The sequence below is a fragment of the Engystomops pustulosus genome, chromosome 10 (genome assembly GCF_040894005.1).
Source record: "Engystomops pustulosus chromosome 10, aEngPut4.maternal, whole genome shotgun sequence".
Taxonomy (NCBI): Eukaryota; Metazoa; Chordata; class Amphibia; order Anura; family Leptodactylidae; genus Engystomops; species Engystomops pustulosus.
Window position 1 is genome coordinate 25,191,260 of NC_092420.1, and position 24,626 is coordinate 25,215,885.

At 41.0% G+C, this 24,626-nt stretch overlaps 1 protein-coding gene across 11 annotated transcripts in view; it reads left to right on the forward strand.

The window, feature by feature from the left end:
• Nucleotides 1-24,626, forward strand: part of WNK2 (WNK lysine deficient protein kinase 2) — a 104,302-nt gene that overhangs the window by 69,701 nt on the left and 9,975 nt on the right. For 8 of the 11 annotated variants that reach the window (XM_072127031.1, XM_072127033.1, XM_072127032.1 and 5 more), the window contains 6 exons: nucleotides 3,081-4,015; nucleotides 10,602-11,164; nucleotides 16,094-16,299; nucleotides 16,683-16,901; nucleotides 18,927-19,025; nucleotides 24,401-24,445. In XM_072127031.1, the coding sequence (XP_071983132.1) occupies nucleotides 3,081-4,015; nucleotides 10,602-11,164; nucleotides 16,094-16,299; nucleotides 16,683-16,901; nucleotides 18,927-19,025; nucleotides 24,401-24,445 (2,067 nt within the window). The remainder of the gene's footprint in view (nucleotides 1-3,080; nucleotides 4,016-10,601; nucleotides 11,165-16,093; nucleotides 16,300-16,682; nucleotides 16,902-18,926; nucleotides 19,026-24,400; nucleotides 24,446-24,626) is intronic. The other 3 variants (XM_072127036.1, XM_072127039.1, XM_072127037.1) reach the window with 3 other exon arrangements.

Genomic DNA, 24,626 nt, shown 5'->3' on the forward strand with positions numbered 1-24,626 from the left:
ATTTGTAATAATCCTGTATTTAGAAGATTTTAGGGCACACATGGAGGGATTTAGGAGCTTAAATGGAGCACGGAGGACAGCATTTGGGCATTTGTGGCTCTCTATAGAATGCAATGTGGATGGACCCCTTCCAGTCAAGCAGTTATGACCCCCTTTTAAATAGTGCAACAATCCCTTATTTGTCACCAAGACAATAGAATTGGCTAATCCCAATCATTTGTTTTATATAGTTTTTAGTGACTATTTTTGAGTTTTGAGCCCCAAGTGTTTCATGCACCGTAACGTTTCTGCAGTGCATAAATGAATATATTTTAATACACATTGCGATATATCGCCCTCATCTACATATTCCCCTTCAGAGATGAATGAGAAGAAAAATGATGTCTCAGAACCTGCAGGGCAGCCAGCCGATGTTCTCGAATATTTTTCTCGGTAATAAGTGTCTCTTCCTGTAGATTGGTTTTGAGAAAGTCAAACATTCTTACCATGAGCTGCTTCCATCCCATTCCAATTCTGATGGAATGACGTGTAGCTTTAGATAATGGATGGAAATTGATTAAACGGAGGTCTACTGAATAGAGCCAGACCTACATCCTGGATTTCCTTACTGTGGTCTTCATTGTGTTTTTGTCGTCTGTCAGATTTCCTTTTTCTCTACAAAACACATAAAAGATTTTACAATACAGTTGCTAATCATGTATAGCAGAGAAGTCATGTCAGATGTATGTAGGATTAGGTTGATTTTAGATTTCCACAATATGGGTGTGTTTAAAGGGAACCTGTTATCAGAAATTGGTCTAAACCACTACCAGTATGTGATGAAGCAGCTGAACACCTTCTAGAAGATGTTTCTTTTTTGACCCAGTGTGGTGGCATCATCCAGAAAATTATACTTTGAAGTGAGATGTGAATTGGTTGTAAAAAGTCAAGGAGGCGGAGAGTTTAACACTGAAGTCAAGCTCTCTCTTCCTCAGGACAGCCCCTTCATTGTAACTGATGCTCCTGCATCCAGGGACATCACTAACCAGGTTTGGCACATGATGTCAATCACAGGAAAGGAGGCATTAAAAGGTGGGGGGGAAACTTGACTTTAGTGTTGGTCTCCACCTCATTCACTGTATACAACCAGTATACATCTTCAAAGTTGATTTTATGGTTGATGTCACCAAAATTGGCCAGATAGAAATACTATCTAGAAGCTGTTTGGATGCTTGCCAACATACTGGTAGTGGTTTATTAGGCCAGATTTTGAGGACAAGTTCCCTTTAAGCATCCGTATTATGTTATTCTGACATTCTTATTTACATTTTGAGTTATAGATGTATCATCTGGACCCTGGAGATCACATGGACTCTGATTATTGCCCATAGTCTTCAAGATGAATTTTAGATGAACTCAGCCACAAGATCTCATCAAATGCAATGTTGGGTCAACACTTCATAGGCAAACCTTGAGAAATGTGTCATGTTTTTAGCCGTGGACCTCATGCTGATCAGACTGTCCAGATCATGTACAATGATACATGGACTCCTTTAGTCTAGTGACAAAATGTATCATCATACGCTACTCTCGGTACAGTAACGTATCGCAGTCTAGAGCACACCTCCATGTACTTCTGTATAATATTGAAAACTTACAAAACTAGAGCAGGGCCTTGCATACTTCTGTGGGTGCAGGGCTTTATGTTGATGTAACGCATCTATAATCAAGGCTTTACGTAATTATTTAACTTGGTGTAAAATAAGTGGATTAACATGCTCTTACATTTTAAGCTGTAAAAAATCAAGGCTGTGGTTATGCCATTTAAAGCCCCAAGATCTATGAAGTTGATAAAACAAAAGAAGCCCCAGTAATTAATTATATAGGTTCCATATCTGACTAAACCCAGCAAGTTAAAGAACATGTAGTTCTATAGTGTGGGTGGCTACACATTAGCTCGGTAGTTGTCTCAGCTGCCTTGCAGTTCAGATCCAGCTGAGATTCCTCCTACGCTCCTAAAACCCACCCATGGTTAATGAGCTTTCTAAAATAATTGAACATGTACATTGAGTCCGCCATTACAATTTCCTGCGGCAGAGAGTTCCATAGTCTCACTGCTCTTACAGTAGAGAATGCCCATCTCTGGTGCAGCCCCTCTTGCAAACCGAGATGCTCCGGCCTCTTGATCTGGTGGCTGGTTGCGCAGCATTTATGTCTACGCCAGGTACCTACCTGCACACTGGTGTAGGGCAGAAACTCCCTACGTCGATTCGCCACCCCACCCCACCCCCAGTCATGTCCCCTTGGCATGAAGCTGGCACAAATATATATGATTGCAAGTGCTGCAGCCATTTAAATTTTAAATCCCCCTTTCCTGCGGCATAAGACATAAATTGTTTTACTTCTTTAGAATAATTTAGTTTAAGGACTAACCAAAACAGATTTTAAATGGAGCATTCCATGCCCTTTTGGAGCCTGTCCTCACTGAAAAATGCCCTTCGTGATGAAGGGTTCCCTTTAACACTTTACAGACAGTCCCTAGATAGTATAATCTCTTTGAAGATCTGAATTCTAAAAGGAAATATTCTCTAGGCATGGGAAGACTTAACAATTAGTCGCTTCCTTTCTCTGAAGAGGGTGGACCTTAGAAGGCTTTCGGATATCCTGCTCATTGCAGGAGAAAGAAGCAGATGTAGACAGATAAACTGCTTTCCTTAAAGAAGTATATTACAAAATTTACTGCACTATTAATTTCTGAAATTAAAAAAATGGCTTTGAAGGATTACTCATTAAATAGCATATTAGGTAGGTTGGCCATACGTTGGATAACGATATTACTTCCGACAGCCCCATGCACATTCGGAGTCTTGTCTTAAGAATAATGTTGTTGTCTATCGAGGAGACTGGGGATGACTTCATGCAAATTATATTGTTGGCCGGCCCTTCTGAAATGGTTGGGTATACATTTAATACAAACTTTGTACTATAAAATTTATTTTTCTAGCTCCACAAATACTTTTTCCTGTTTGTCAGTAGCAGTACAAGGGATTTGACCCATCAATTGTTTAGATGACTTTGGATAATTGTTAAATCTTTTACAGATGAAAAGAATTCGGAGGATTGCCAACATGAGTGTCCTACAAATGAGGATAAAATGAACCCAGCTTTGGGTCAGACCATTTTGACCGATGCATGTGACCAGTCTACAGGAATTCCTGCTTCCATGACACAGTCGTCCTCAACAATCTCATCATCTGATCTACAGACTCTTCCAGAATCCCTTTCCTTCCTTCAAGGAGATTCTTTAACAATTGGTACAGCTGCGGTTTTGCAAACCGTGATAGAAGGTCAGCCTGACACTGTAGGCTCTGATGGACCTTTGCTAAAAGAGGCACCAGTAGCACCTGTGGTTCCTCAACCGGAGAACAAAGCATGTGGGTTACCACCTGATCAGTCCCGGAGTTTAAAGACCACAGCAGTTCAATGTGAACATGTAACATGTGACAATAATCATACACAACAAGTTCCTCAGGAAAAAGTTCTTGACCTAAAACCTGAGCGACCGGTGTTGTATGAATCCGATAATGGTTCTCCTGTTGTAGTCCAGGTAATGTCAGACTCTGGTTTGACTGTTCAGGGTATCCCAAGAACTGATCAATTGCATGCTCTTCAAGAAGTATCCCCTGCATTGCAACCTGCAATGGCCCAAGGCTTAGCTTTGCCAGTGGTGAACTCAAATCTCCAGCAGTCAGGTATAGAGTCTGATGGAGAAGGTCCACCCAGGGTGGAGTTCACTGACGACACAATTAAAACTCTAGATGAGAAGCTCCGTAATTTGCTGTACCAGGAGTATACTCCAGCGAACATGTCTGCTGGAACACCGGAGAACTCTGTCACTTTAGAAAACGCACCAGAGGTGATCAACTCGCAGCCACTCAACCACGACATGAACGGAGAACCTATAAATCTCTATAAGATGCACTCTGCTCTACATGTGGAAAATGGTGGTGATGTTTGCGATTTACTGAACCAGAGGGTAAGTTCATTTTTGTGATGCAATTTTTTTACACTATATCTTGGTTATTACACTTGGTACATTAGTATGTAGTGTGTGCACTTAGATATGTTTACATAACTTCTTCTATGTTTTTGTTAATGTTTTATTACAGAATCATTCCAAATCTCATCCACAGGATCTGTCCTCTTAAAGGGGTTGTCCACTTTCAGCACTTGTGTGTATAAATTTTTCCATTTTACACACCAATTATTTATATAATAATTTTATACTCTATAATAACTTTTTACTCGAGTATAAGCCTAGTTTTTCAGCACAAAAAAATCTGCTGAAAAACCCAAACTTGGCTTATACTCGAGTAAAAAAAAATATATCAAAACTCGCCTTTCCACCAGCTTCCCCGCTGCTGGCTATGTACTGGGGCAGGGGGCTGGCTATATACTGAGGGATATGGGCTGGTAGGATATATATTGGGGGGGGGTGCTGGCTATATATTGGGGGGGGGGTGCTGGCTATATATTGGGGGGGGTGCTGGCTATATATTGGGGGGGGGGTGCTGGCTATATACTGGGGGGCGGGTGCTGGCTATATACTGGGGGGCGGGTGCTGGCTATATACTGGGGGGCGGGTGCTGGCTATATACTGGGGGGTGGGTGCTGGCTATATACCATGGGGCAGGGTCCGGCAGGCTATATCAATGGGGAGGCGGTGACCATTGCATTTCCCACCCTCGGCTTGTACTCGAGTCAATACGTTTTTCCAGGTTTTTGTGGTAAAATTAGGGGCCTCGGCTTATACTTGGGTCGGCTTATACTCGAGTATATAAAGTTTTTTTTTTTTTTTTTTTTGTTTTTTTTTTTTTCTGTATTAATTCCTCATGGTACTATATCTCTGCTTGGTGCCATTCTAAAGAAAGCCTCATGATTCCATGATTTACTTCCTGTGGAAATCAGACTGTACTTGATCATGTGATGTCACACGGGTGCATGGCTCGTTATGACACACAGCTGTCATTCCGCTATGTGATACTAATGACCTGTGTGACATGACCAGGAACCAGTTTTTATCCAGATAAAGTAAACGATGAAGCTTCCCATTGAATGACAAAAAGCAGAGATCTAGAAAACCTTGCGGGATAGATACAGAAAGAATATTGGAAAATTTTATACCTTCCCATTCCATCAATAATTATTTGGTGAAAGTGGAGAGTCCCTTTAAAAGGGTCAGTAACTTTTCAAAATGAATAATCGGAGGTGAATATTGGACGCAAAATGAAGGTTATTTTGCTAGCTAGACTTATAGAAGCCTACGGTCACATTACAAAGAAGCCTATGCATAATGGAGGGGGTGGAGTCCCAGCAGCTAGGTCTCCACCCACCAGCTCAGAGACAAAAAAAATTCACTTTACTGGTAAGATAATGCCCCGAAAGGTAGTAACTCTTCATATACAGATACTGGACTATTGAGCTCTGCAAATCTTAAAGCCCTTTAATTACTCTAGGGTCCATTTGTTTGAGTGAGTATAAGCTGCAGTACCAGATACAGACCATGAACAAGGGTGGTGCTCTCCAGGGAGGCTAGGGATGAATATTTGTAAGTATTGAGAGTTTGGGGGCTCTTTATACAGCAGAAATGCTTAGTTTTCATTGGACCTAAATGTGAAGACACATTTTTTTTTTTTCTCTTGCATACATTTGAGGCTTTTTTTCTTTTTTTTTTTTTTTTTTTTTTTAAATAATTTTATTTACCAGCCAAAAGCTCTTTAAGGCCGTAATAGGCTTAAATTGATCATATGATGTGGAGGTTCTTAAATGTTCAGCCTACACCACTACACTGGTAGCACATGACAAAGACCAGAGAAACAACACCGCTTTCTAGCTGATTTTAACAACCACATGATATGATCTCATATAGCAATTAGGTTTTTTTTTTCGGTCTGACCTTTAAAGCTGCTTGGCATGTACAAGATCCGCTCCCTACCGCTAAAAGTCCTCAAAGCCTGCAGTAAACATTAGAGAAGTGTCTGCCAAATGACAGTTTCGGCCAAAACTTCAACTGAGTACTCAACTTCTGACTAATCCTGCATAGCTAAATAGGATTTGGGACAATAAGGAGGAGCCCATACAGATTAAAGGGATTGGCTACTTTTCAATAAATCTGTTCCATTAGACATGTCTTTGTGTGTATATGTATATGTCTTTGCCTCCTATGATGGCTTCGGCCTTTCCCCTGTTCTCACCATGCTGCCCTCTATCTCAATGCATCACCCACTGTATCTTTCACCTCACAGTCCATCCTCACTGACAGAGACAGGAACAGGGGGCAGAATGGGCCTTTAATGAGTAACTGTAAAGCTTTTTTCCCCCACAATTCAATAGCTCTTGGGCTGTAAAACAACTTTGTTATCTTTGTTAGTTATCTTTGTTAACTATATCCAGCAGCTTCTTTGCTATAGCCCTCAGATTACCTCTGCAATAGCTGCTTCATGGGAGAGACTGCTGCTCCCTGCTCACAGTGGAGGTGTGACAGAGCTCTCTCTGTGTATGTAGCAGAGCTGGATTTGTTCAAGACTGTTGATACAGATGTCTCCTGTACAGAATAGTGAGGTACAAGCTCCCCCCCCCCCCCCCCGTCCCAGATCGGTCCCTCCATCCCAGTCGTTGATTCTACAGAACTTTCTGTGTCTCTGTACCTCATGCTGCAGCCCTACCCCACTTTGTCATCAGCGTTGTGCAGATAAGCTTTAACCCCTTCGTGTTAATACAGCACAAGCTATAGTCTTCATGTAACTGGTTTACTTGGATTTCTTTCACTTATTACATGTTCCCTGCTCCTCCATGTGATGTAATCTGCCAGGGTAGTCACCATATACATCCTGTATGTGCAGTGTTCAGTGGATTTATTCATAGTTTATAGTTTCATAGTTTATACGGTTGAAAAAAAGACACTTGTCCATCAAGTTCAACCAAGGAAGGGAAGGGATTGGATGAGGAAGGGATTCAGGAGAAATAATTCTATATAATATAACCATCAATGTTATTTAGGTTTAAAAAGCCATCTAGACCCTATTCCACAGATTGACCGTTCTCATAGTAAAAAAGGCCTGTCGTCCCATATTTTTTGTATGGACCATTCATATATTTATATAAATTAATCATGTCCCCTCGTAGTCGTCTCTTTTCCAGACTAAATAAATCTAGTTGTTTTAATCTTTCCTCATAACTGAGACCCTCCATACCCCTTATCATTTTTGTGGCTCTACTTTGAACCCTCTCCAGCTGCAGGGCATCCTTTTTATGGACCGGTGCCCAGAACTGGACAGCATATTCCAGGTGAGGCCGAACCAATGCCTTGTATAGTGGTAATATTACATCCCTATCACGAGAGTCCATACCACTTTTGATACATGACAAGATCCTACTAGCTTTAGAGGCAGCTGCTTGACATTGCATGCTGTTACTCAATTTATGATCTACTAGAACCCCCATGTCCTTCTCAACAAGGGACTCTCCCAGATTTACTCCCCCAAGGACATATTTTGCCTTTGGATTATTGGCCCCCAGGTGCATAACCTTACATTTATCCACATTAAACCTCATTTGCCAAGTGGATGACCAAACATTCAGTTTGTCCAAGTCACCCTGCAGCCTATGAACATCCTCCATAGACTGTACTTGTGGGAAACTAAATGGATAAAGCATCATGGGATCTGTGGGCAAGCTAACTGGCCTCAGCTTGAGGGCATAGACTGACAGACATTAGTCTCTGCCCACTTTACCTCTGGTGAGGAAAGATTTTTGTCAAACCTTTTCAGAACAGAAAATACCATAACTTTGGAAAGAAAAGGGTGAGCAGCTCAATGTAGGCATCATTCTGTTTGTTTGTATAGGCCGAATTGCATATATAATAATTAGGTAAAATCTTTATAACTTTACAGTTACGCTTTAACTCTCCTGGTACAGCTCCTCCTATTCGGCTGAGCTCTGACATGTAAACAAAAAAGCACAAAGGGTCTGCACACAGCACAAAAGTAGGTAGAAGGATTGCTAATTCACTTAATAAACATTCTGGGATTATCCACAAGGTAGTAAAGGCAAATGGTCAATTTATCTAAAAGAGTGTCCAACCCCTTTTAAGCTTGCCATCAAGAGTTTTGCAGACTTACATATACACATTATATGGTGGACTTGGCCAACCAGCATGCATATGTTCAGCAAAAATTTGACATGTTTAAAATTGACAGATTTGTCCAATAAACAGTGAACATATATTCCTGTGGATCCCAGAACACCAATACAATTATTTAAATACGATGAAAAATAACTTTTTATCTAAATATTTCCAATATATATAGGTGATGTTAGGAATACCACATACAACAATGCACATGAATACGACTTAACATATCTAATAAATACAAATCACATCAATATTTACTGCATTATAGTTTGTAATATGTTGTGTTGCAATTGATATATTGTATGATATTGAATGTGGTGCTGTTACACTATGGACAGGGCTGCGTGCTTACCTTGCCACTTTCTGTTCCAACAATCATTTATTGACTTCACTTATCTTGTGGATAGATCGTTAAACAATTTTTTTCCCGGCCTAAAGTAATAACCATAACCACGCGCCCCAAGGCTACATTCACACTGCCATATGGGGGACCTATATATGGCCGACGTATATACGGCCGATATATATGCCCCATAGACTGCAATGGGCGCACAGCGCCCAATGGGAACGGTACATCGCAGCACGCGTACAGCTCCGTACCCCGTAGAGAGAGATGACATGTCCTTTCTTTCTCCGGAATACGGCGCCGTGCGCCATATATTCTTATGGAGAGGGGCGGGGGTGAGCAGCGATCTCCCCCTCCTCCTCTCCCCGGCACTGCCCTTTGTCCGTCGTGCTACGGTACGGCGGGCAACAGCAGTGTGAATGTAGCCTCAGTGACCCATATGGCAACAAATTTTTTTCCTAACATCTGTTGGGGTAGAGTTTGGACACCGGAACTTGAAAGTGTCCTCACCCACTTACATTATATTCCTGGGCACCACCTGTCTATACAGTAAATGCGGATAAAGAGCATCTTACCGAAAAGCCCTAAAAACGAGGTCTACATCTCTTTACAATGACCACTTTTGTTGAGGTTTTAGACGTTTTTCATCATATTTGAGATCTCAATTGAAAATATTCTGCAGCCCCAAAAAGCCATAAGATCAGGACGTATCGTTTTCATTATCACAGAGAATTCCTTGGAGATCCATCTCTGCAAAAAGCGCAGTGCTGAAGGACATCGGCTAGCAATAAATTGTTACACCTCTTGAATGGGTTTGCAGTTCCAGCTCCTAATGACAACAGGATTGGAAAGCAATTTAGCTTTGCAGCTTGTACCCAGACGGATAATATCACCGTTCATAATGATGTGGGCCACATTTTTAATCAATCCGATAAGAGACTTTTATTATAAATGTTGCATCTCCAAATAGATTCTATGCAAATGATGTCCTATGATGGCATAACTGCTGTTCCTGTATTGGGTATCATTAGAGCAATTAAGATCTTCTTTTGGGGTTTCACCATGGAGAAGGTTTTTTCCTTGGAAATAAATGTCAGATTCGCTTAGATAAAGATAGATAGACATCCCTTGTGTGATTGCTAAGCATTGCAGTAATGTTGGTGAACATCTGTGTTACGTTTTGTCAGTGCCGAGTCCGTGGTCCAGGAGGCCACTTTACCTTTGCTGACTTGAATGTTTTGACAGACTGTCAGTGGTAATTTATCAACACTGTTTCTGAAGGCTTCTATTAACACAATTGGAAGGGTTTTTTTTCTAAATCCCTGTAATGCATATTTATTAAAGAAGTTGTCCAAAACCCATACTGAACTATTCTCAGTAGTACTTTCCATTGATCCTTATTCAAATGATGGCTGCTCTATTAACCAAGCCCTAGAGTGCTTCTGAAACCCCCCCCCCCCCCCATACCAAAACCCCCGCCAACCAGAAAAAAATAGCCAACATCTTTGACAATTCCTTTAAAGGAAACCTACCATGAGGAATCTACCATTAGAAATAAACTTTATTTTAGTAATGTGTAAATTAACTGCAAAGGCTACTAGAGTGTACTGGGAGGCACTGGGGGCGAAGGCTACTCCACACCCCAGTAGCCTCTGCAGTTAATTTACATAATAATAGAATACAATTTTTAACAAGTTGGGTTACATTCTAGAATTATTAAATTACAGATTGGGCAGGAGGAATCTGCCATCAAATCTACTTCTGATAATAGATTCCTCCTGGTAGGTTTCCTTTAAAGAGAACTTGTCTACTTTACTATCACTTCCTTCAAACAGCCCTTGTATTTCATATGATGAAGGCACAAACCTCCACTCACACACCTACTATTCATACATCATACATGCATCATAACATGCGCATAAAAATATGTGGACTACCATGCACCATAGAAAATGTGTCAACGGCGCTAGAATTAGCTAAGGGTAGGTTTTGTCTTTTAAGTGTAGACCTTTTGGCCCGTTTCAACTTTCGTTTGTTAACATAACAGATACCAAATGGTTTCTTTTTGTGTTGTTTGAATAGGGTCAAGCGCAAAGACGGGACTCTGGTGACCAGAAATCAAAAGTGGAAAGTGCCATAGATAGATCTCCCAAAAGGAGATCACATCATGCGGACAGGTCCAAAACGATTGGGAGGTTTTCGGTGATGAGTACTGAAGATGAGGTAACCATAACCTCTCCGGGTTACATGAGGTTCTCTGCACCACCGGATGTTTATCTGGATAAGCTTCCGCCACAACCAGTCAGGACTTCCGTACCACGTGCTCACACATCTTCACCTATAAACTCTCTCTTCTGTGGGCATGTGTCTAGTGATTCAGGTGATGAAATCCCTCCACCAAAACCCAAAGATGGCCCTTCAACCCCAAGCAAAGGGGGTACTAATGACTTCATGAAGAAAGCTGCTGCTTTTTTGCATCGAAAGGCCAGTATGCAAAGTCCAGATCCTCCTAATGGCCAGGCCATGAAAATCCCATCAATAAATGTATCGTCTTTTCATTCGCAGTCTTCCTATATGAGCAGCGATAATGATTCTGAGTTTGAGGATGCTGACATGAAGAAGGAGCTGCAGAATCTCAGAGAAAAGTATGTACCACACCTCTCCTGGTGCCTGTTACCTTTAATTTGGTGATTTTGTTTTCCATAAAGGCTTCACTTCACTAGGGAGACCCTCCACCTCCAGGCTACAATTTACTTACCTGGTGCACTCCATTGTAGCTGACAAGTCCCAACATAAATGAATGCAACTTGGGACATTCATTTGCATTGAAGCTGTAGCTCAATAGTTAAAGGGAACCTGCCAGTAGGTTTGGGGCATGTGTTCATGTGCCCGGGGGGTCCTGAAACATTTTACTAGATCTAAAAGAAAATAATCTCCTTAGATAGAGCTCCTTTGCTTTTCACACCACCTCGGTAATAGTTGTTATAGCATTCACCAAATACGGATAAGAAGTCTTCTCCAAGAACAAGCCACCAATCAGACTAGGGGCGGGAAGTAAAAGTTCTCCTTACGGAGACTGCCAATAAAGACTGTGTAGTTGTGTGGAGACTTATAGGTATTTTCTAAAAGCCTGCCTAATTAGAAACGTTTAAAATAGCAAAATTTTATTAATTATCAGTTTAAAAATATGCGTTCACAAGTCCCTTCCGGATGTGGGATCCAGATAATTTAGGCATTGGCCAATAATAAGGACTTATGTAAAGGGTCCATAGACGGGGTGGTCAGTATAGAGATAATCCCCGGCTAACGGGCTATTGAATTGGGGATCAAGTCTGGGCGGAACTAGTGTGATCTAGCTCCGCTTGACTGAATTCGAGGTGCTGATGTGTTTTGTCAGCCCTCAGGGAACGAGCAAAGTGCCCTACGATCCACTTTTATGAGTGCCAACTCTTTTAGTGCACCATAAAGGGTTTGAGCAGTATGCCCTTCCTAACACCTAACGCGTTTCTGCATCATTTGTTGGATTAGATGCGTCCTCAGAGGTGCTAAGGTTATTTATTGTCGGTGTGTCCTTGTTTAGCTACACACCGATAGCATTTCCCTCCCCACAGCATTGTAGCAGCTATCAGCCAGGCTGTGAAATGCCAGGCTTTTAAACTAAAGGCTCCGCCCACTAGGTTGGATGTTTGGAGTGGGCGGTGAGCCCATAGGTATAGGTATTTTCCACTTCACTGGGGGATTCTGGGGAAAATAAGTTTTCCAGGACCGTTTTCCTGTCTTCATACCTTGGCATTGATTGGCGTCCTTGTGGATTGTATATGCACATTTTAACTTTTTAAATGTGTGTCCACTACAATAAAGCTAATTGTTACTGTGATAATACAGGCTACACTCTGTGTGAATTTGCTGTATTTAGAAAACCAAGAAAGAAATAGATCAAAGGTTTGAAGAGGGAAAACGAACAGCATTCTTAGTCTGAATGGTGGCTTGTTCTATGAGAAGACTTCTTCACATGTTGTAGCATTCACCAAATACAGATAAGAACTGTGGAGTTATTATGGAGGTGGTGTGAAAAGCAAAGGAGCCCTGGTCAGGTTATTTTATGGCTTTTAATTTTGGACTTTTTGGATTGGTCCAGGACTGTTAGTAGTTCTAATGTCTGGGGACGTGCAGCACTGAGAATCTACAATTTTACCTGGGCGTGTCGCCATGTTCCAGCGATTCCATGGAGGAATGGTATTTGTGGGTCATAGCGGAGCCTAGTTTAACCCCTGCAGCCCTTCACCTCTCAGGAACACCCCACCCAACAAAGGTAAGTAAAATGGCTTGGGACACCCAATCTCCGCTTCATGAAGATATTGAGGCTCCCTTGAAAATCAATGGGTATAAAAGATGTAGTGAAGCTTTGGCCATACTGTATGTATATGACCACCTATGGATAGTAAAGACCAGTACACCAATGTTATATCAGTACCTTTTGCATTTTGACCTTGGCTGTGATTTGGATCTATCCTGTCCCTGTACCTCTTGTCTAGCTATCAGCTATTTTTTTTTAATTAAAGCGGTTTCTAAGAATTTACATTGATGACCTGTATGTAAGACATCCGGCACTGCACAGAGCAGCTAGATGCATAGAGCCAGATGCAATAATAGAAAGACGTGGCTGCATCTGTAGCCATCAATACTCAGACGACCCCTTTAATTATCCCCATCATCTAAGTAGTTGCTTGTTAATAAAATAAAATAGATAGAGAGAAATTTTCTTTCTCTATAAGATATTCTGCACAAAAGTTTTGAAGTCCTGGTAGATGTGGGATAATAGAACATGACTCAGAGCGTCTCTTTTCCGCCTACGTTTAGTCATTATGTAACAATTTTCAGACTTTTGCTTCTATGATAATTAGTGTATAGGTGTTTAGTAGTTTATTATAGTGGCATTTGTAGATCTGATTTTTACTTTTAAGGTTTTCCAGAGTTATGTACTTTACTGTCAGGACATGAATCTGGTTACCTGGTGTAAATGTAGTGTATTCATTAGTAAATTGTTTTGGTGTTGTGGTTTAATGTATCTTGGTATTATCTAATCCAGACATTAACTTGTTAAGTCAAAAAGACCTATTTTTATCTTTTTTGAAAATGGTCCCAGTCACTATCTTTGTTTAATAAGTTACAGTATCCTGAAATGCTTACTCTGCCATTCAGCCTAATATTAGAGTAGGGCTACATTCACACAAACGTATTCCGCTACGGGCCGTAGACTGTCAGGCATATGTCCTGCGCCATGGAGAGGAGGTGCGGTGACCCCTCCCCTCTCCATAGAGATGCACAACGCCTTAACACGGGAAAGATAGGACATGTCCTATCTTTTCCTAGTGTACACAGCGGTATGGTGCTGCACATGCTGGATGCTACCATTGCTGGCCTATGTGGGACGCATGTACGGCCGCAAGTTTTCACCGCCCTGCTGCCACTAACATACACAAAGTTTTGGTTAACCAACAAGGGCCGATAGCTTACACTGTCCGCAGCTTTGAATGATGAACACTGCTGACAGCTTTCCTTTTTACGATAAATTTGTTGGGGCTAATAAGACAAATGCTAGTGGTATCATTGCTGTATGTTTTCTTCTTAATAATGTACATTTTTCCTCTTATAAATGTCCATTATTTTGTTTAATAGCATCACCGACACTATTGGTGTCAGTTCTAAACGCCTTACAAAATCCCCCCTCCCCCCAGTTCTCCTTAATTTTAGTGTAATAAGGTGAGAGCCAGTCATAATATCGGCCTCCTGGGTTTTTTGTTATGTCTTTTGTGAAGCATTTAACTTGTTTACAAACCCCAGTTCGCTTCATCATTTACCACCTCCCACATGTGTAAGTGATGCCACGAGCTCTATCATAGGACCGACCATTACTAATCAGTAAATGTCATTGAGGTCAGTTATGTGTTATATTTAGTTGTTTTTGTTGTTTTATGTTTTGCTTTGTTTTTTGAATTTGTCAGGGTTTTTCTTTTAGTTTTTTTTTTTTAGTTTCTGGGGTTTCTCAGTGATTTTTATACCGATGATCTATACAATTTGTGTTTTGTAAACTTTCAAAAAGTTTTTGTGTGATGATATTGTATTAGTTTGATGTAATGAGAAATTGTACCTGTCATTTTCACCATATTTGGGTCAGAGTTTGATCAGATTGTGTTCAGAGTTTTGCATGGTTTATTCTGAGTTCATTCCGAGTGCTATGCAGCAATGCATTTTTTTCAGCCATGTCAGATTTCTCCCTTGAAACTTGCACGGATCTTCTGGTTGATAGAAATGCAGTTTGCAGACAAGCGCTGCTACCTCTTTAATACGAAAGCTTCATTTACATAAAATTTACATTGCATTTACACCACGTTTACGCTGTGTTCATTTAAACACAATGTAAATGAGACTTGTGAGCGCGCCATTTCCAAGCACAGGGGAGTACATTGTACAGTGGGTGTACCCGCTATGTGCTGAAAAGAGGCGACATGATGAATGGAGGTGACGTCACAGGACTGCGGATCAGCTATTCTGCACTGGTCAATAGTTTCACCAGGATCTACATCACCTTTACTTGGTACAGGGAACTCAGAGTACAACCTAGACCTACCGATTCTTAAAAGGTTAAAGTGGTATCCCGGTAACAATATGATCATCCCCAGGGGTGGGACCTCCATAGCTAACAAAAACGTCCGTCCTTAGTACCCCAAAGGAATAGAGCATCTGGTTGCACATGCACCCTCAGTGGTGTAACTGTATACTTGTATACATACAGTATATACAAACCATATACATAACATATACACATACAGTGCCATATACACCCATGCAGCATATACACATCACATATATGCACATACATATAGCACCATATACAGACATACAGCATATGGACTCACAACCAATGTATGTGTGTATATAATATATATATATATTACACACACACCCAATACACCAGATGCAAGGGCCCCCTGACACTTTGGGACCCACAGCAGCAGCTATGGTTGCTACCGCTCTAGTTACGCCCCTGTGCACCCTGATGTTGTATTGTAGTCTAGCACAAAAGTCTGCTACTTCTGTCAGTGCCATAAACAGTAAATGGAGCAGCAGCATGTATACTTGACTTGCCGCTACATTCATTTGGGTACAACAGACCCTCATTCTCTTGATCCATGGGGGGTCCCATTGCTGGTACCCTCACAATCAAAAAGTTATCCCCTATCATGTATCTAATACAATATTATAACGCCACAAAAAACGGTTGTGGTGCGCTTGGATCACTTGGATCATTTATAGATGATAGGAACGGGTTCAATGTCACTGACAACAAGCAGAGGTCTTGAAACTGGCATTAAAATCTTTCTAGGACATTTTATTAAAAATAGATTATGCAATATTAGCCTAAAGCTGGGGTAAAACCCTATTATTATACCTGCCAATCCCATGAATACAGTTGTGAATCTTTTCTGTACTTTCTATGTATTATCATACTGTTTTTGGACACTGTTACATATATCCTGTTTCCTGCTAATTTTTCTTTCGGCTCCCACTAGGCACATGAAAGAAATCTCTGAATTACAAGTGCAGCAGAGGAAAGAGATAGAAGCCCTTTATATCAGGCTGGGTAAACCTCTCCCCCCAAATGTGGCATTCCTTCATGCAGCGCCACCAAGTGGCCGCCGGCGGAGAATCAGCAAAAACAAACTGAAAACTGGAAAGTTGCTCAATCCTTTGGTTCAGCAACTAAAAAGTGGTGCAAGTATGTCACAGCGATTTTTAATATACAAAGCTTGTAAATGCATGTGGTTGTTGACGCTTTTTTAGGCTGTGTCCACACCACCATTGCCAACCATCAGCAAATTTACTGACAATCGAGGGAAAAAATAATTTTTAATCGACAAAAGGGAAAAAAACTTTTTTTTTTTAAAGGAAAATTCTGTTGAATTTTTGGATTTCTTCTAATAATTGGGTTAATGCTTCATATCTAAAGGCTCTCCTATTATTAGCATCTGGCTGCAATTATTATACAATTTGTAGTTTATTGAAAAAAAAAAATAGTTGTCAGTAAATTTATGTAAACGCTTGTCTTCCGGTTTGGCAACCCTGGTGTTTTTTTTTCTTTTTTTTGTATTTCTATTGCAGGTGACATAACTACAGATTGTAATGGATCTCCTTCCAAGGATCCATTGAAGTCTCACCTGGACCCAAAGACCCGTCTTGCAGGTTCCTCACTGACAGCGTCTCCGGGTCGGGCCGTTCAGACACAGCAGCCTTGTTCAGTGAAAGTTACGGTGTCCTCAGATAATATCTGTTCTGGGGTTGTCCGGGATGGTGTTGATTTGCATGGCAGCAGCGGACAAGGTGATCTATCATTGTGGGATGTTCCTTCTGGGCTATGTTACCTGGGGCTAGGAGGCGGCATAGAAAGGTAGTAGGGGACGTGGCTATGAGACTACACGTGGCTTCGCTGCTGTACTGCAGGGTTTCCATTTCTTGGCGCAAGATGGACACACTGAAAATTATCACTCATTCTCAGTATGGGAAATCTATTCAGGTACAAAAGCCATAATCGGTTGGAAAAAAAAGATTCTAATTTTAACTTTACCAATACTAGATATTTACTAGATATTGGTAAAGTAAAACCAACGTACATCTTTAAAAAGATTAGAATTTTGCCATAATAATTATATAGAATTATGTAAAGGTAGGGATTAAAAGATCCTCCTGAATTGTATTGCTCACGTCTACTTTAAGAGCCTATCCTTTTAAAATGCATACATCACACCGTGATGTCCAGTGCTTAAGAACTATGGCAACTTTTAAAACTTTATTTATCTGTATACAGCTGAACTGCAATACCGGCACAATCCATGGCCAGGTGTGGCAGTGTTTTTGCAGGAAAGCAACAATGTTCTCCAACCAGCTCCCTTTAAAAGGGAGTCGACCAGCTCTCCGTGCCGTCAGCTTAAAAAAAATTTTTTTGTTTCTAAGCCGTTTTAGAGAACAGAGTTTTTTATAATTTAAATTAACTTCTTTTTGCCCCTTAGGGCCCTGACTACTGGATGTTGGCCATTGTGCAAAGGCGCAGTAGTGGGTGTTACTGGGCAGCAGAAATAAAACGGGTGAACCTGCAGACACAGCCCTGCCCATGGTGCCCTGAGAAGCTTATTCACATTTTCTCTTAAATGACAGACCATTGTAAAACAGAAAAAGGCTGTATGGAAGGTTTATAACATTCCCTAAGCATTGCTGCTTTTACTTGGTTTCGTCTTGGAGATGATGGACTCCTTTTGACCAGTCTCCTGACATATATCCTATTAAGAAATACCTACGTTTTCAACAATAAACCATCTATTTGGCATCTCTTTCCCTCTACAAATGTATGTATGAATCGACAGCTGGGAATTTCCACATGGGAATCCTATGCAATTTGTGAAGATAATTTAGTGAAACCGCCCGCCCCCCTCTAAGGGGAATAGCAACACCCTGTTATCAATTTATTCATAAACTTCTAGGACAAATGAAATAAACCAGCATTGCTTTCATGTTCCTATGTGCACTTCTCCTTTTTGTTTTTACATATTCTCTTCTTTAGTGTTTTTATGGCTTAGTTTTACTAATGATGAGTAAATAATTGTGCAAATGAGCCTGAGGGGCTCTGGTGGGCGTCATCAGAGCATTCCAGTTTTCATCGTTTCTAAATTATTCACTCCCTTTCAGGGTTGACTGCTTCTTTCCCCGGCCCAGCCCTGAAGCCGGTGACATTACCAGGTTCTCAGCAATTCGCGGTCGTATCTGCAGTGTGCAGAAACCCGGCTTCACCGTCATAGGATCTTGTTGGCGGCCTCTTGGGTTCACTGCAGAGACGACTGCGCATGTGCCGAGATTTCAGAGAACTGGGTAAAGTCAATGGCTTTCTAGGGCAGGGGAGGCAGGAGATGGATAATAAGCCCTGCAAAGGCTGCAATGAAGAATTGGAATGCTCCAATGACCCCAACCAGAGACCCACAGGCTCATTTGCATAATTGTAAAACTTATTTTTCAGCAAAACAAAGCCATAAAAATGCTAAATGGAACATGCAAAACGTTACATGGGTGCCCTTTCCTTTCCAACCTTGTAAATACTTATTAAGTGATGATTGGGGTATGGTCTCGCTAAAATGGTAGGTGCCATTATACAAGGACAGCTCTTAAAGTAGAAATGACCATTCAAAATATTTGTACCCAGATTTTATAGCTTCTCCTTGAGATGCGACCACCCATCCCTTGTTTGATGGTAAAGGGCTTCTCTTCTGTTAAAAGCTGCTGTGATTTCTGGCTGCGCGTCCACAGCTAATCCTATTTTACCGGTGTCTCTGTTTTTTTCCCCTCTATATTCATTTGCAGGCTGGACGGTTTACCACCAAACGTCTGAGAGAGTGACCTATAAGTCTAGTAGCAAACCTCGTACCCGATTCCTCAGTGGACCTGTGTCTTTATCCATCTGTTTGTATTTGTTCTTTTCTATTTGATGCACCTCATCTCTTCCTGTCCTTCTTTTCTTTTATTGATTTCACCCTCTGTCATCTTCTGTACTGAGGGCTCATACATTCTACCGGCTGTGGTACCCAACCTTGCTAAAAAGAAATTTGCAAACAAATTTTTTCCCCCCGAAGTTTAAAGGAAATCAAACACTGCAAAATAACAAAAAAAGGGCTAGAAATACTCACCCACGCTCCTCTTTATCTTGATCCCGGCGCTGTCGGATGCTAAGCTTGACACATCGGGATCACTTAGAAAACAAACTTATAAGTAGCATCCCAAAATACAGGGACAAGATGTCCGAAGCTCCGGGCTGCTAATTATGCACGCCCCCGCACCTCCCTCTCCCATGCTGTGAGGTAAGTGGGTGTGCATAATTAGCAGCCCAGAGCGTCAGACAGCAGCTTTAGGCTACTAATTATAAGTTTGTTTTCTATGTGATACCAGCATGTCAAGATTGGCGACGGACAGCACTGGGATCAAGATGAAGGGGAGCGGAGGTCAGTATTTGTAGCCGTTTTTGTGTAATTTTCAGGGGTTGATATACTTCAAGCGGTTTCAAAGAAATTATAAAATAGGGAGATGATTTGGTCACAGTTTCCCTGCCATCGGTTGAGTATCATTGTCTAAAGCTGGCATCCTCTCCTCCTTTGTGACATGCCGAGGCTGCCATTTTTTTGTTTTGTATACAATATATGCTTTTGTGTGCACAGCTTTTACCTGGACAGCAAAAGCATGGTGGGCAGGAGCTAACAGTCTGCGCAGCCAGGCACCGAGTGTACATCCCTGTGTTCGTTTTTGGGGGTTTTTTTAATTTATTTTTTTAATTTTTGATGTATAGTACTGTGCAAAAGTTTTAAGGTAGGTGTGGAAAAATGCTGTAAGGAATGCTTTAAAAATAAAAGTGTTTTTTAAAAACTGTGCAAGAAGAATTGATGCTATTTCAAAAGAACTCGTCAGGGAGGTTATTCCAAGCATCCTGGACGAACCATCTTTTGTAGAGGTAGACTTGCTCAAATCCCTCTGTCTCTTCATGTAATCCCAGACAGACTGGAAGATGATGAGATCAAGACCTATCAACCCTTTCAGGACTCTTTGTACTTCTGTAGATGCTTAGGAATAGGCCGGATGTTAAGGATTTTTGTCCTGCTGGGTTAAAAAAAAATTGTAATCCTATCTAATAACACTTCTATTTTTGATAGCATTCTTACATTCTTAGAATCTTTTTCAAACCCATCTACAACATTTTGCATAGTGTTATAGTGCTTCTAAATTTATGATGGTTCTGAGCTTGGACTATGGGAAGAGGCAACTCATCCCTAAGTACACGTATATTCTATGTATAGGTGGGGAATGAGCAACTAAAATGGGCCATAGAAGAACAAATTACCTTGACGTGAATACTAACACTTTTTCATGAATTTTATCATATTCCTTACATGTCATTTTAATGATTTTATAAATATTTACAACATAACTAATAATCCATTTTGTTCAGCCATTGAAGTAAGATCTGATCAGTGTTTTGTTGCCTAGTTATAATATAATTGGCCGCAGGTTTCCCATTTAACCAAAGTCCCTAGTGATATTTTTCTAATTTAAAGGGAACCAGTCTGCAGAAATTAACCCAATAAACCACTACCAGTGTGTTGGGAAGCACATTAACATGTTTCACATCAGGTTTCTTTCAAGACCCAGTGACGTGGCATCATCCAGAAAATCTACTTTGAGAGTTTAGCACTGAAGTTAAGCTCCTTCTTGCCTTGGGACAGGAGAGCTTGAACACTGACTATATACATCTCATTTGAAAGTAGATTATTGGGATAAAGCAATCACATTGACCTATGAAACAATCATGATCTGGAAGGTGTTTAGCTGCTTGACAATAAAGTGAATATTTATTAGGTCCATGACTTCTGACAGGTCCCCTTTTATTTCTAGCTCATACTGTTTATATACAATTATATGTTGTATGGTCAGTAAGTTTCTGTCAAGTAATTTCAGTAAATATAAAAATGTATAACCTCAAATGGACAGAAGCGTCAGGTTACATAGAGGTCCTATGGGAGGAGTGAATAAGTGTGGAGTCACAACAGCTAGGTCTCCACAGGGAAAACTAACATTACACAAAGAGCCTGGGGGAGCTGCAAATTGCAGAATGCTAAACTGGTGCAGACTGCCCTACTGATTCATTTAAAGTGTGTTGAAAAGTGAGTTACCCTTTATTTCCACTATAACGAATTTATAATGCACAACTCCATGTCCATGGTCCATAGTTTAAAGATAACCTTTCATCAAGTTCATGCTTTTATTTTTAAGCTAATTATGGGTTCCCATAACCTTCTTGATACTTCCCAATAATTCCCAATCTGATGTAATTAACATTAATGGTTCCACCTGGATCCATGCCAAAAGACTGCAGAGTCCCTTTTGGAGTCCCTGATTTCCTCCTCATCATCATTATCTCCTCTCTGCTCTGCTAGCTTTTCCTCCTCTCTCCTGCTGTGAGCTGACTGAGATTTGCTTGGAGCATGGGGTCAGCTAATGGTTTCATCAGGGAGAAAGGAGGAAAGGGGAAGCTCTCGCAGAGCTGTGAAGATATATTGATGATGATTGCAGCCTTGTGATGTACTTCCCAATGACTTAATGCAGTTTGTCCACAGGGAGCCAGCTTAACATTTTATATACTTTTAGAAGTGAATGGAACCAGTAATGTTAATGACAAAAACAGATGGGGAATTAGTATTAAAAAAAAATCTATGAGCGCCTGTCATTAGGTGAAAATGTGTGATCCTGATGACAGGTTCCCTTTAAAGTAACTCATTATCTGTACCAATAACTTAAGCTCAGATCAATGATTAGGGACTACATGTAATGGCATATTATGGGATTTTTATAAAAGGTAAAGGAATTGGGTGGCCAGGATGAATGCCTTCAGTATAGGACTCTGGTTTGAATGCTTCCCCATCTCTCTTTTCCTGCTCCAGTGGTGACATGCTACAGCCAGTGACTGGATTCTGTGGGACTTTTAGAACTACCCAATTTGATAAGTGGGGTGGGGTGGGGTGAGCAGGAGCTTGGGGAGGAGATAAAATAAGGTTCAGACTATAAGGTGGTAAATGGGTGTTAAGTTGCATATACTATTAAAGGGGAGGGGAAGGGAGCTGGATAGGACCAAGAAGATTCAATGATGGAGGCTGCTAGAGCCAAATGAGAAGTTTATATCTCACTCCAATTGTTTGTCACTTTAGTGGCCACTTATATTTGATAAAACACAATAAAACCCTGCTCATGCTTTATAATGACGGTGACAAGCAGATTCCCCCTCTAGTTTTTAGTGTGTGGGGAGAAGGGATGTAACCTGAGGGGGTAAAGTGGTTTCTTGGTGGAGGAAAGATGTACTGTAGTATAATGTTGTACTGTTCCTACACTCCTTCCTTCTGGCTCAGCATAACAAGATGGGACCTCTGATAAAAAATAAAATACGATTAGTGATTATATCAAGAGGGATGGAAACATCTAGTGCAGTGGTGGCGAACCTATGGCACAGGTGCCAGAGGCGGCACTCGGAGCCCTTTCTGTGGGCACCCGGGCCATCGCCCCAGCACACCAGACAAGACTCAAAGAACCTTCCTGCAGTTTCAAGCAACTTAAAAGATGCTGCTTTCAGTCATATTTTGATACTTACTTCGCTACTTGGGACTGTAGGAAGAGGGAGAATGAGTAGACGGGGCTGAATTATCTTTGGAGGACCTCCTGCTGGCCCCACGATTTTCTCTGTGTACAGAGACACTGGAAAGAAGCTAAAATGATGAAAATTTTCAATTTTTCTACTGTGTTGGTGTACTCAGGAGGCCAATATGATTGAGAGTTGTTGAACAAGGAGCAATAAGTTACTGTTTTTATTTTTGGTTGGCACCTCGCGATAAATAAGGGGGGTTTTGGGTTGTAGTTTGGGCACTCGGCCGCTAAAAGGTTCGCCATCACTGATCTAGTGATTAAAACACCTAGGTGTTGACATGAGTAGGGACTACTGGCATATCACACTAAGCCCAGCTAACCGTATACTACTCATCTGTAGCTATCCTAGGGCAATCCAGAGTGTGTGCCGCTCCCTAGTCATCCTCTTAGGGCACTTTATTAGCAACTAATCTCAGTGATCGGAGGTGACAAATTTACCGATCCTGGGTCATTATTTTTTAGGCTTTTTGTATATCGTGGGAAATACACACACATTGGGTATGACCGCGATTTTATTAATTTTAATGCAGCTGTGAATAAAAGTTAGTTTAATCACTACTCACAGTTCGATCCCTCTTGATATCATTAGTGAACGTACTACTTGGGAGATTCACAGAGCCCCTACTGTTAGTCTGTTTTCCCTTCCCCCTGCCTCTACTTGATATTATATGAATATTACAGCCCCTACAAGTCTTGTATCCCATCCTACATATGGGACTAGAATCGGCTTCTTGCAGAATGGAGAATGTGTCCCTTCTGCTGCTTTCAGGACCTTTTTGGAGGACCTACAAAGATCCTGAAATGACTGTGGGTGACAGCTATTTTTAGTATAAAATTTGTAGATGGTTTGGGTGACCATGGGCCCTTTTAGAAGGTAGATTTACTTTAACAAATATCTCTTAGACAAGTGCTGAGGCTACTAGTCCTTTACGGCGATGTGAACAGGTAGACCAAGTGTAGACAAATTTTGGTATGTGTGGCAAGAGGTGTTTTATCTTCCCTTATACAAGCCAGTTCTTTTAGACCAGACTTGCATTTAAATGAATAGGATAATTGTATAGTAGTTTTTCAGAAGTAGACAAGGAATCTGAGACCAAAGCCCCAGAAGGAGGGTCATGTGATCTCTATCTTTCCTTGAGCCATAACCCTTCCAGGACCTTCACCCTACATTCACGAATACTACCATAAGGTTTTGGCAGGGCTAATGGACAGATAGAGATATCTGCAATGTCTGAACGTGCCTCTTTATTTTTGTCATGAATTTACTCCCCATTGTAGTTTAGTAGTTCCCTATCTCTGTAGATTATCTTCTCCTACTACTAAAAACCTTCAGAAATTGTTCTGTAGTTTTTGTTTCTTGGAAAAGACTCATAACTACTTTGTATTCTGTTACCTGAATGGAAAGCCTTGTCTGCTGTTGCCCTTTTTTCGCTATGCCACAGATGTGTTTTGTGTTCTAGTATTGTTTGTGACTTGCTGTTGTGTTTTTGCCTGCTTCTCCTTGCCCAAAAAAAAACTGCATATCCGTCTGTCTTTTCAACCTGTTGCCTGTTGATTTCTGCCTAACCGTCTCTGTCTTGTACTGTTTTGCCTTGTAGGGTCCACTCTGAAACGGCTATGTCTAGGCAAAGAGCACAGCAGTAGTAACTATCCGGTTCTTACTTTCCTTGTTTCTTGGCATCATTCCCATAGCATGGAAATAGTTGTTGTTGTTTTTTATTATTAGTCTGGTGCTAGCTTGCTCAGTAACGACAGGAGAAAAGTTTTTTTTGAGCATTGTGCCTTAGACATTTACTCAGGTGTTTCTCGGATAATCCACGCACA